The sequence below is a fragment of the Nannobrachium achirus genome (assembly GCF_963921795.1).
Source record: "Nannobrachium achirus genome assembly, chromosome: 5".
In the NCBI taxonomy this organism is placed as follows: Eukaryota; Metazoa; Chordata; class Actinopteri; order Myctophiformes; family Myctophidae; genus Nannobrachium; species Nannobrachium achirus.
In genome coordinates this window covers 1,607,079-1,620,486 of record NC_137814.1, presented here as the reverse complement: position 1 = coordinate 1,620,486, position 13,408 = coordinate 1,607,079, and the positions used below count along the sequence as shown (strand labels likewise).

Below are 13,408 nucleotides of genomic sequence, written 5' to 3'. Positions count from 1 at the left end.
GTTAGAGCAGAGCTGTGGTAACAACATCCTGAGGACATGCTTTACTATCAGCACCGTCTGTTAGACTTCACACAACATGTTCTGTTCTCCTCTCCTGAACAGAAGAGGTGACAGACTGATGGAGACGCTGCTATGGGGCTGTTAAGTCTGACATCATTTTGTAGGCAGAGGAGAACTTTTGGGGCCAAAAGGCCCCAGCGGCCCCGTGAATCTTTTTACTATTTTTACTATTTACAACATTTTCTTCTCTTTGTTGTTGAAAGCAAAGTGGTAGAATTATACTTAAGTCGTTATCTGTGTCTCGGATCTGTTGAAATAGCGAGGGACACATATTGAAAATAAATCTGCTTGGAGGTCTGACTATGATGTCACGGCTTAAAAGCCCCTGAAGTTCATGGTTGATAATAATAATAATAATCTTTATTGTCCCCAAAGGGAAATGTGTCTCCACAAGTCTGTTCAACACAAAACAACAACATATAACCATATAACACAAGACAGATCATCAGGACCCCACTATTCACAGAAAACCATCCTAGCGACAGGGGCGCTTGTTTAGCAGATTGTTTAGTGCAGCGATGGCTGAGGGGACAAAACTCCTACTAAACCGTACCTTGTGCCACTTCAAGGTTCTGTATCTTCACCCTGATGGCAAGAGGTGGAAGTAGAGATACAGAGGATGATCAGTGTTATTGATATAGTTACCTGTATTGATACAGAGGATGATCAGTGTCATTTGTTATTGAGAGTGCTAAGCGTGTGATGGTCTTATCATTCATATCAGACAGTCGTGGGTGTGGGAAGTCTGATGATCTTGGAAGCAATGCAGTAATACTGTAAAGTGTTTCTGTTAGGCATGGACAGTATGGTGAAGAAACATGCAGAGCAGTACAACAGAACAGGTTGAATAATGCTTTTTAACAGTAATTCATTCAACCTTTATTTAATTTCTCGAAAAGATCAATTGAGGGAGATCCTCATTTACAATGATGCTGAGAATTACAACAGAATTAATACAGAAATAAAGCAGTGTTGACAACAATCAGTGAAAAGCAATTACACAATCAGTGAAAACAATTACATACTTGTAATCCACGGTTATTAAGTAAACTCCTGAAATGACCAACAGATGCTAGGGTACTCATCTTAATATCTTGTTGCAAGAGATTCCAAGCATCAGGTGCACTAACGCTAAAGGCAGTCTTTCCCAGTTCCGAATTAGCAAAGGGGACCTTAAGGACCAGCCAATCGCTGGAGCGAGTTTGAATGTAACTAGGTTTCTCACATAGCATGGAGGAGATGTATGGTGGCAGTTTTCCAACCAGGCCTTTATAAATGAAGAGATGCCAATGATAATTGCGCCTCTCCGACAAAGAACCCCAGCCCACCATACCATACAGGTCGCAATGATGAGTGTTGAAATTTGCACCAGAAACCTCAAAGCTGAATGGTAAATTGAGTCCAAAGGCTTGAGTATGGAGGCACCTGCATGACGATATATTATGTCACCATAATCCAACACGGATAAAAATGTAGCTTCGATGATCCTCTTTCTGCAAAACATGGGGAAACTAGTTTTATTTCTATAGAGGCAGCCGATCTTTTGGCGGAGTTTTAAAACAAGATTATCTATATGGTATTTAAAATTGAGTTTGTCGTCTAGCCATATGCCAAGGTACTTGTATTCCGAAACCTTTTCTATACTTGAACCATTGGTGGTGGTGATACGGAGGTTGGAGAGGTCTATGTTTGGGGCGTTTGAGAAGATCATGAGTTTAGTTTTCTTGTCATTAAGTGTTAATTTAAGGCTATTAAAGGAATGTTGTATCGTGTTAAAAGATCGTTGGAGTTTCTCTATGGCCAGTGTGGCGGAGTCAGCGGTACAGTAAAGGATTGTGTCATCAGCATAAAGATGGATTTGACAGTCACATATTGAGGAAACTATTTCATTAATATAAATGGTGAATAGGACAGGGCCAAGAATGGATCCTTGTGGTACACCGGCTTTAACCGGAAGGAAACCAGACTGCCCATCTCCCATCTTCACACATTGGCGCCTGCCATGCAGATAGTTTCTGAACCAGCTGCAGGCATCTTCATCAAAATCTGAGATGAATAGTCTTTCTAAAAGTAAAGAGTGATCTACGGTGTCAAATGCTTTGGCAAGGTCAATAAAATAACAGAAGATGGGGGGCAACAGACAGTGATCTTAGCTTACGGATTACATGAAGTCTTTGCTGAAAAGGTTTATGGATAGATGTAATGTGTTGATCAAACCTAAGTTTATTGTTCACAGTAAGTCCAATATATGTGAAGCTGTCAACCTGTTGTACTGTTTTTTTTATTTTTATTTTTTATTCATTTTTCCTACCTGTTCTACTGTTTTATGGTTAGGCAACGCTAGGCACGGTGCCAACATTGGCACAGGGGAGGGTGGTGATCACTGGCACATTGGGCATAAGTGTGAGAGAGGGGATTTTCTTTTCAAATAAAATATTCCAAAAAGGCAGGGCCAGATTAACCCTGTGTGGTGCCCCAGGGCGACCAAGTTCAAGTGCCCCCGACGGTTCGCGCATTCACGGCTGCTGCGCCGGTGGCTGCGCCGGCGCTGGTGGACTAGCCCTCAGCTGTGTTCGGTCACCAATGTATTTACTTATACAATATATATGTTCTGATTGTGTAGTTGTGTAGTTATCATTTATGTTGTCTGTAAAAGTTGTGATATTAAAAGCTTGTGTATTTATATGTGCTGCCCTCGACCAGATGAGTCGGTAGAGTAACCGTGCTGGTTGTGGGGGCCGGTCTGGTCAAGATGCCAGGGCTGGATTTTAGTCCCAGTCCGTCCCTGTTTCTTTCCCTGTCTTGTCTTTCTAATGTTTATGTAGAATGAAGCGTATTTTTTGTAAAAACTCACAAATGGCAAGAAACCACTCCATTCCAGGAAACATAGCAAACATAGTTCTACAAGCTCAATGTTCTGCCAATCCACTGGAAATCTACTGTGTTGCCGATGACAGTGTGAAGTTTTGAAATCTGTATTTTCACCTTGAAACTTTTATCCCATAATTTCTGTAACCCATTGTTTTCACCCGGTGTTGGAAAAAGTGGCCTCTGTGTGTGTGTGTGTGTGTGTGTGTGTGTGTGTGTGTGTGTGTGTGTGTGTGTGTGTGTGTGTGTGTGTGTGTGTGTGTGTGTGTGTGCGCGTGTGTGTGCGCGTGTGTGTGTGCCTACAGAACACTGTAAATGATTGTATGTATGTACAGTTTATACTGTACATTTTATGCACTGTATGTCTGTATGTACCAAAATTGTCTAACTTAGAGCATTTCTTCTTTTTTGATTTTTGATATGATATGAATATTGTGACAACATCGAGCGGTGAAAGCACAATGTCTGTGCTTTCAAGAAACACAAAGTACGGTAGCAGGGCATTCACCAAATATTTGAACATTCGAATATCAAAGTCACTATTTGACGTTGTTCACCGAAGTCGAATATTGCTTTGCTTTGCTTTGCGTTGCAGCAACGCAGCATGTGAACAAAGCTCTGCCGTATGGCTGGAGGTGATGATAATGGCCAGGTTACCCAAAGCGATCTTAAGCTTTAGGATGGTCGTAAGACCCATCGTAGCAGCAAAACTGTTATGAAGGCTCCTGTCAATCAAGGCTACGACGGCTTTCAGGAAACCGGTCGAGAGTGTACAATGGAACCAAATGGGCTGCTACGATGGGTGAGCACACCTTAGGAATGACTTCAGAAAACCCATCGTAAGGTCTCCAGGACGATCGTAGAAGAACCTGTGAAGGCTCCTGTCAATCACGCAGACCTGTCTTACGAAGGTTTTTTTTTAAGGTGACCTGGGGCGCCCTTAAACCCTTCGTAGTGAAGCTGATCACTATAAGTATAACTATAAAAGTATATAAAAAATTGATCTAAGTCAAGTGGATGGCAGAGTAGCTAGCCTAGACTAGGCTACACACCTGCCATAAAAATAAGTAATATAGTGAGGGGAAAAAAAGAAAGAAAAAAAAGATGAACTATATATTTGTTATGTTATGCGTCTGTTGGGTTGCTTGAGAGAGCGCACCACAACACAAAATACTTACATAAAAATGAAGAGCTCCCCATTCATTCTCAAAGTGTGGCTAAATGATATATAATACTACACGGAAGCGGGGATAGAACCTGGAGTTTCCACTTGTCAGTCCAACACACAAGCCGTCGTGCCAATCGAGCGCTGAATTTTGTTGGCAGGGCTGTTGTATTTAGTTAGTAAGTTATAGGAACCAAATGGACCCTCATCTTGGGTATGTAGCCTGCTATGTGCATGTACAAATGGGACCATTTAATTGTACAGTACACTCTCTGAGTTACACCCATGATGAGGGTTCATTTGGTTCCTACTTCAACCTTGTTGCCACCGCTGTTGGTTTGGTGGACTGTATGCTAGACTGATGAGTCAAAGCCTCGGGTTCGACTCCCGTTTAAGTGCATCACCACATATCAAGGACCTCTTGGGGTCCCCGGACCCACTTTGAAAATCGAAGCACTATAATATAGTCTCATGGTAGCTTATATAAATATTTAAGATGATTTAGACGAACAGTTAAGTCGTAGTTTAAAATTAAAACAACTAGGCTATTTTGTGTAGCCGTTAAATCTTCCAAGTAGAGTTTAAAATAAAAACAAGGGGTCTGTGTGGTCAGTTATCCTACCAACAAGTTTGTTAATTTTAAGCATTGTTTTCTACTTCTTTCTCGCGGGGCGAGTACAATCACACAACAACTGAAATTAATTTGCGAGCGCAGCTGGTTGTGGGGATCAATCAGGACCCAGAGCCATTCAAGGAGAGTCGGTGCAGAGTTGCATCATCTCCGTTCACATGGGGGCAGAGTTGGCAGAACTCTATAATACAAGGCTCTGGCCAGCCTAAGGGCATGCGTAGCCTGTTTTGAGAGAGGCGCGTTTGGGAAACAGCTTCGTCGTCGTACCGGAGTGGCCTACGACGGGCTTGTACGCAGTGTTGGGAAAGTTCACTTTAAAAACGAACTAGTTCAAGTTCAAGTTCAGAACTTCTAAAATGAACTAGTTCATTTTTAGTTCATAATTCCCCATTATGAACTAAAGTTCATGGTTCCCCAAAATGAACTACATAGTTCTTTTTTAGTTCTTTTTTTAACCATATTTTTTTTATACTTTTGGCTATTCAAAAAAAAAAAAAAAAAAAAAGGAAAATATATATATATATAAAGGTCTATATATATATATATAAATGTTTAGACGTTGCTGCATGCTATTATTTGTCAAAATTATTGACTCAGCCCATATAGAACCACACACAGCAATAATTTCATCCAACTTAACATTGAGGTGCCCACAATATTTATGTGCCCACTGCCTAGTTCCCAGTCTTCCTGCACCCTTATTGTGAAGGGCTGAATATAATATGTTATTGTCTCATTGTGTGAAATATCATAATATTCAAAACAAATATTTGACTCCAATTGATTCCCCACACAGTATTGACTTGATATAGCAATACAAATATATATATATTACACAGCAGTTGTGGGAAAACTAAGACATTGTTCAAAAAACACAATTCCGATTTTGGTCATTTTGGAAATAGGGCAAAAAATATATTTTTCTTCAATCTACTGTCTTGACACTCTAACCAAAATTGTTCTATAGACCATAATCTACAAATTGGAAGTGAAAGAAACTTTAACACACATTTGAAATAAAAAGAAAAATTACATGTACAAGGAACCCCACTAGAAAAAAAAAAAAAATTACATGTACAAGGAACCCCACTAGAAGGCAGACGTTTCTCGTGCACAGCATGTTTCCGCGTTGGTTAAAGTAGCTGATCTACAAGCTCACGTTGTCTCGTGGATGCGACGCGTTGTGTGCTTGCAGATCAGCTATTTTCGCCGTGCAACACACATAGGACAAAGTATAGTCAGTCAGGCTTGCGAGACGAGGAGGAGATTAACAGTGCAGCAGCAGAGTGCAGACAGCACCGCATATCAACGGAGGAACGAGGAGCTTCGTGCAGTGCCTACTATTGGAGCATGTGAATGAAAAGAGAGACGAGAGGAGCAGAGGACAGACGACCGCGGAGGCGCGGACCGCCGCATGAACGGCCGACGAACGCCGACGAACGTCGTTCACGGGCGTCAGAATGACCGCGTTCGACAATATCGTTCATCAAGCGAAAACAATTACGTTCAGTTCACGTTCGCCCAAAATATGAGCGTGTTCATGAACGATCGTTCTTTGAACGCGTTCGGGTACAACACTGCTTGTACGACTGCGCTTTGGGAAACCCGGCCAATATCTGTGTGTAATGATGTTCAGCATCAGTGCAACAAGCAGAGTTTGCCAGAAACAAATGTCAGCTGGTTGTGATCAGTTAGAGCAGAGCTGTGGTAACAACATCCTGAGGACATGCTTTACTATCAGCACCGTCTGTTAGACTTCACACAACATGTTCTGTTCTCCTCTCCTGAACAGAAGAGGTGACAGACTGATGGAGACGCTGCTATGGGGCTGTTAAGTCTGACATCATTTTGTAGGCAGAGGAGAACTTTTGGGGCCAAAAGGCCCCAGCGGCCCCGTGAATCTTTTTACTATTTTTACTATTTACAACATTTTCTTCTCTTTGTTGTTGAAAGGAAAGTGGTAGAATTATACTTTAGTCGTTATCTGTGTCTGGGATCTGTTGAAATAGCGAGGGACACATATTGAAAATAAATCTGCTTGGAGATCTGACTACAAAATGATGTCACGGCTTAAAAGCCCCTGAAGTTCATGGTTGATAATAATAATAATAATCTTTATTGTCCCCAAAGGGAAATGTGTCTCCACAAGTCTGTTCAACACAAAACAACAACATATAACCATATAACACAAGACAGATCATCAGGACCCCACTATTCACAGAAAACCATCCTAGCGACAGGGGCGCTTGTTTAGCAGATTGTTTAGTGCAGCGATGGCTGAGGGGACAAAACTCCTACTAAACCGTACCTTGTGCCACGTCAAGGTTCTGTATCTTCACCCTGATGGCAAGAGGTGGAAGTAGAGATACAGAGGATGATCAGTGTTATTGATATAGTTACCTGTATTGATACAGAGGATGATCAGTGTCATTTGTTATTGAGAGTGCTAAGCGTGTAATGGTCTTATCATTCATATCAGACAGTGTGGGGGTGGGAAGTCCAATGATCTTGGAAGCAATGCAGTAATACTGTAAAGTGTTTCTGTTAGGCATGGACAGTATGATGAAGAAACATGCAGAGCAGTACAACAGAACAGGTTGAATAATGCTTTTTAACAGTAATAACAGAAGATTGGGGGCAACAGACAGTGATCTTAGCTTACAGATTACATGAAGTCTTTGCTGAAAAGGTTTATGGATAGATGTAATGTGTTGATCAAACCTAAGTTTATTGTTCACAGTAAGTCCAATATATGTGAAGCTGTCAACCTGTTATACTGTTTTTGTTTTTTTGTTTTTTTTTAATTCATTTTTCCTACCTGTTCTACTGTTTTATGGGTAGGCAACGCTAGGCACGGTGCCAACATTGGCACAGGGGAGGGTGGTGATCACTGGCACACTGGGCATGAGTGTGAGAGAGGGGATTTTCTTTTCAAATAAAATATTCCAAAAAGGTTTAGTCGGTTCGGCCCCTTACGTCAATCCTGCACATCATTCAACATTCATTCTCTCTCCTAACTCTGACTGGGAGATCTAATGATCAGTACATCCTGATGTTAAAGAACATATTTATAAAGAAGAACAAATCATTAGGTTGTTAGCCTATGGTAGGGTGACCATATTTTCAGCCGCTCAAACCAGGACGCGAACCACTGTTGCCTAAAACTGGGACCCTAAAAGCAATGCGCACGTTACTGCACACGCGCGTGCCCATTCTCTAACGTTAGTGCACGCACACACACGCAAGATTGCATACAGGCAGTGAGTGATTGACAAACAGCCTCAGCGTTGAATTCAGACACGCAATGAATTTGTTCATGTTTTCTGATTTGTGAGCATTGTTTCATAAAAAAACATGATAAATGTCTATGCAACCGGGACAATTTTGTAGTGAATGTTGAAAACCAGGACATATTGGTGTTTTAGAGATATTTGTCGGGACACGCGCTGCGAGCTTGTAGATCTGCTATTTTAGAAAAATCATGAAAATTCAAATTTTGACCCGATTCTATAAGTGTCTTTTGAATCCTTCTAAGATTTGTTTTTGAAAATCCCATGTTTCAATGTCAGCAATCTGGCCAGCCATTGTCAAAGAAAAGGTCCTTTTCAATTAACTGGAGCTCAGTTAGTCTGTTCTTGAGACACTACTATGTCAGTGGTTCTCAAACCTTTTCATGTGAAGGACCCCCAAAATGATATGTATTTGGCCACGGACCCCCATCTCAAAATATTTAGTTCCAGGGACCACCCAGAAGAAATATTTTAGAAACGTTAGCTTAAAAAAGACATATATTCAAAGATGTTCACACATTTTCTCGACTTTTTCTAAAATAGCAGATCTACAAGCTCACAGCGCGGCACTCGGTGCCGCGCTGTGAGCTTGTAGTGTGCCTTGCAGTGTGTCAATGGTGACATGGCACACTGACCACAGGGAACATGTAAACGTGGCACTTCATCTCAAAAAGGTTGCCGACCCCTGCTGTAGTTGATATTAACACTTTCACTGCCAGATGTGAAACGCGTTCTGCTCTGCCTGAGTGTGCTCACTTCCCTTTGAAGAATCTACCAATATTGTGCCTCGCTACCATCCGTCCAGGGGTGGCGTTTATTTTGATTTGATTTTATTGCCAGCCACCATAATCCAGTGCAGAGATATAGCCAGTTGACCGTGGCTTGTTTTCACCCAATATCAGCACAGAACTTTTTTTTTTGCTGACTGTTTTCTGTTTTTATAGTAAATATTTACAGTGTTTTCTCTGTCTCTCTGCAGTTACGTTGTTGGACTCCATGTCAGCCATGGCAGACCTGGGCTGGGAGGCCTACCCTAATGAAGGGGTGAGTACACACACACACACGCACGCACGCACGCACGCACGCACGCACGCACGCACACACACACACACACACACACACACACACACACACACACACACACACACACACACACACACACTGGGCTGGGAGGCCTACCCTAATGAAGGGGTGAGTGCACACACACACACACACACACACACACACACACACACACACACACACACACACACACACACACACACACACACACACACCTTTATACTTGGGAAGGCATCAAAATGTCAGCAATTTTATTCATGCCATGCACACCTCTATTTTCTATTTCTTTTTTATTAAACAAACTCTGAAGCCAGCTTCAGACAGATCATTTCCCGGCCTGGTCGTATTACCAAACACTGTCTGCAGGAATTCACTGTAGAATAATGTGTGTGGGACACTTCTGGGTATTCTGGGACCGTCAACGACGGTCGTGATTACGATTAGGCTACGTCACGCTCTGCGAGCCGGAACTGCTGCCCACCTTCTGTTTAAAGGACGCTGGAGGCTGGAAACTTAAACAATGAGAGCCCATGGCTTCCTGCTTGGCCTCTATTGTTATCTATGGTGTCATGGAGGGGTTTGTGACAAGTGACAACCAAGTATAAAAGAAATATCCTAATCTCAATCAGAACCACATCCCTCAGTCTCAGTCTTTTTTCTAATTGTTTTTCTATTATTGCACAGCTTATTTGAATGCCTGATTGGTCAATCGCTGAAATCAGCTGTGAATTTATAGCCGTATAATGACCGCTGCGCTCTATAACAGACTGCTGTCTAATCAAAGGCTCAGAACACCTGCTGCACTCAGGCTGCACTGCGTGGATTTAGAGCCGTATGCGTAGTGGAACGGAGGTCCTTGGAATGAAATAGTTTGAGAATGATTCTCTAATAATGAATGGTTATAATAGTTATTTAGACTATACATACAGTACATCTTCTCTAATAATAATGAATGGTTATACTAGTTATGTGGACTATACAGTACATCTTCTATAATAATAATGAATGGTTATACTAGTTATGTGGACTATACAGTACATCTTCTATAATAATAATGAATGGTTATACTAGTTATGTGGACTATACAGTACATCTTCTATAATAATAATGAATGGTTATACTAGTTATGTGGACTATACAGTACATCTTCTATAATAATAATGAATGGTTATAATAGTTATGTGGACTATACAGTACATCTTCTATAATAATAATGAATGGTTATACTAGTTATGTGGACTATACAGTACATCTTCTATAATAATAATGAATGGTTATACTAGTTATGTGGACTATACAGTACATCTTCTATAATGAATGGTTATACTAGTTATGTGGACTATACAGTACATCTTCTATAATAATAATGAATGGTTATACTAGTTATGTGGACTATACAGTACATCTTCTATAATAATAATGAATGGTTATACTAGTTATGTGGACTATACAGTACATCTTCTCTAATAATAATGAATGGTTATACTAGTTATGTGGACTATACAGTACATCTTCTATAATAATAATGAATGGTTATACTAGTTATGTGGACTATACAGTACATCTTCTATAATAATAATGAATGGTTATAATAGTTATGTGGACTATACAGTACATCTTCTATAATAATAATGAATGGTTATACTAGTTATGTGGACTATACAGTACATCTTCTATAATAATAATGAATGGTTATACTAGTTATGTGGACTATACAGTATATCAGAGGGAACAGCGGGCAGGTGGGAACAGCACCAGGTGAGCTGCCAACGCCTCGCCCCATGGGTACGCGGTGCACCCAGTACCCCCTGGGTAATGTAGTTTATTTAGGGAGCGTTATCAGTCACCCAGAGAGCCTGGTCTGTGGAGAATAGGACAGAGTCCCAGTGCACATGAAGAATTCACTCTGCACCGATAACAACAGCAACTTTCCTCCGCTGTTTGGACAAATCCTGGTGACCAAATCCTGGTGACCGTGATGCGAGGCTTTGTGTGCTTGTAGATCGGCTGTTTTCACTAGTTTTGTGCGACAGTCTTGTGGGGGTGCCCCGGGGTGCCCCGTGCCCCCGTGGGGGTGCCCCGTCACCCACTTTGAAAACCCCTGCCATAGAGCAGGGGTCAGCAACCTTTCTGTAATGAAGTGTGATTTTTTCAACGTAAGGAGCTGGTTAATTACTTTCTACTGGTCAGGCTGCTGTTGTGCTGTGGTTAGAGCAGAGATTGTAGAACATAAGTTGAGAGGCATCAGCATAGAGCTGTTGTATCGGCCTCTCTTTCTCTCTAATACCGTAGTTGTTTGTTTTGTCTTAGGCCAGCGACTAATAGGCTACTGGATCCTCCACATCTCTCTGTGATACAGTTGTGCTCCGTGTGTAAACATCAGGGGAGGAGGGGCTCAGGGATCAAATTAGTAAGATGGGAGGGGTCCCTCCTCCCGTTTCCAGACATCATTACAGGGGTCTGGTTTGTGTCCCCCCCTCTCTCCCCCCCCCCCCCCCCATCGCTGGACCCTCAGACACATCTGGAAGTGGTCAGCAGGACAGCTGTGACCCCCCCCCCCCCCATCAGGGGGTCAAGAGAGGGGCTTCCACTGATCTGATCCACCATAGTGTAGAGTAGGGTTTGATATGATTGGATGAACCTGTGTGCTCCGCTTCAAAGCAATCAGGCCCAGCTCCACTCCCATTGGCCGAGCCATACGCCCCCCCCCCCCCCCCCACACACACACACACACACACACACACGTTAATGAATCGCTTGTGTTGTGTGTGTGTGGGTGTGTGTGTGTGTGTGTGCGTGTGTGTGTGTGTGTGTGCGTGAGTGCAAGCGTGCGAGAGAGAGAGAGAGACAGATCTCTGCTACACAGTTAAACCATGTAACTCCGACAGGCTCCATTTGTACCCTGTCAGGGTTTTACAACTGTGTGTGTGTGTGTGTGTGTGTGTGTGTGTGTGTGTGTGTGTGTGTGTGTGTGTGTGTGTGTGTGTGTGTTGCATGGAGCGTGTTGGTAATTAGCAGAGCGAGCGAGCGAGAGAGAGAGAGAGAGAGAGAGAGAGAGAGAGAGAGAGCTTAAACACTCCAGTCTGTCCAAACATTTTCTGTCATGTTTTCATTTGACCTCCTCTACTACTACACACACACACACACACACGTGTATACGCGCACACACGCGCACACACACACACACACACACACAAACACACACACACACACACACACACACACACACACACACACACACACACACACACACACGCACGCAAGTACGCATGCACACACACACACACACACACACACACACACACACACACACACACACACACACACACACACACACACACACACACACACACACACACACACACACGCAAGTACGCATGCACACACACACACACACACACACACACACACACACACACACACACACACACACACACACACACACACACACACACACACACACACACACCTGTGTATTAGGGATAAACTGGCTGCGGTTTTAAAACAGAGACTTTTGTCCAGTTGTGTTTGTGTTTTGTGAACCTGTACTCTCACTCCCTGGATGCCAAGACAGAACCTCTGCCCACATTTATTCAGATCGGCCTGTTATAGCGCCACCAGGAGGCCGACGTCTGTAAAACACATTTCTTTATATTATTCCTTCAGATTTTGTCCAAAAAATCAGACTAATCATTACCTGGCTCTGTAGTCATGTGATCAAGACGGATCTGTCCGGTTTTGGCTTCCAAAGTTTGCAGGATTTCACCGTTTTTAACAAATGTGTCCCAATCTCACTGAGAGCCAGTCATCTCGGAAAGTACAGCTTTAGACAGGGACTGAAAATACTTTTTTTTTTTTTTTCACTAAAATGTGATAAAGCCACTAAAGCATTTCATAAATTTCAGGCTACATTTCACTTCAATGCCAGAGCTTAACTCTGCATGTAAATAAGACTTTTTTTTAATTAATGTGAGAGATCGTCAGGTCATTTGCAGGTTAGACATTTATTTAAAACTTGAATATCTCAAAAGTAGTATTTCAGCATGGCATCATTCTATAAGCCATATCTTCAAAACTGTTGGGTCAATCTCCACAACCAATATATCATTTTGTAGCTATGATCCCCAGCTTTCAAATGAAATGAAAAAATGAAAATGAATAAAAATCCAATGACTGGCTCCCAGCCAAATTGGGACACAATGCTTCCCACTGAGCAATAGCGTCTATTAGACATTGGTCTAAAATTGGTCTAATAAAGGTAGAGATTTGAACGTTTTTTAGACGTCTAAGCTTAGACTAGACGTTGATTAGATGTTATTATTGTATTTCTAG

General features: G+C 42.1%; 1 protein-coding gene across 1 annotated transcript in view; it reads left to right on the top strand.

The window, feature by feature from the left end:
* Positions 1 to 9,019: 9,019 nt before the first annotated feature.
* The window catches only part of LOC308286162 (ephrin type-A receptor 3-like), a gene marked incomplete at both ends in the record, with an annotated part of 98,241 nt that continues 93,852 nt past the window's right edge, over positions 9,020 to 13,408 (top strand). The window contains one exon of the mRNA XM_080727118.1: positions 9,020 to 9,058. Coding sequence (XP_080583244.1) covers positions 9,020 to 9,058 — 39 coding nt within the window. The remainder of the gene's footprint in view (positions 9,059 to 13,408) is intronic.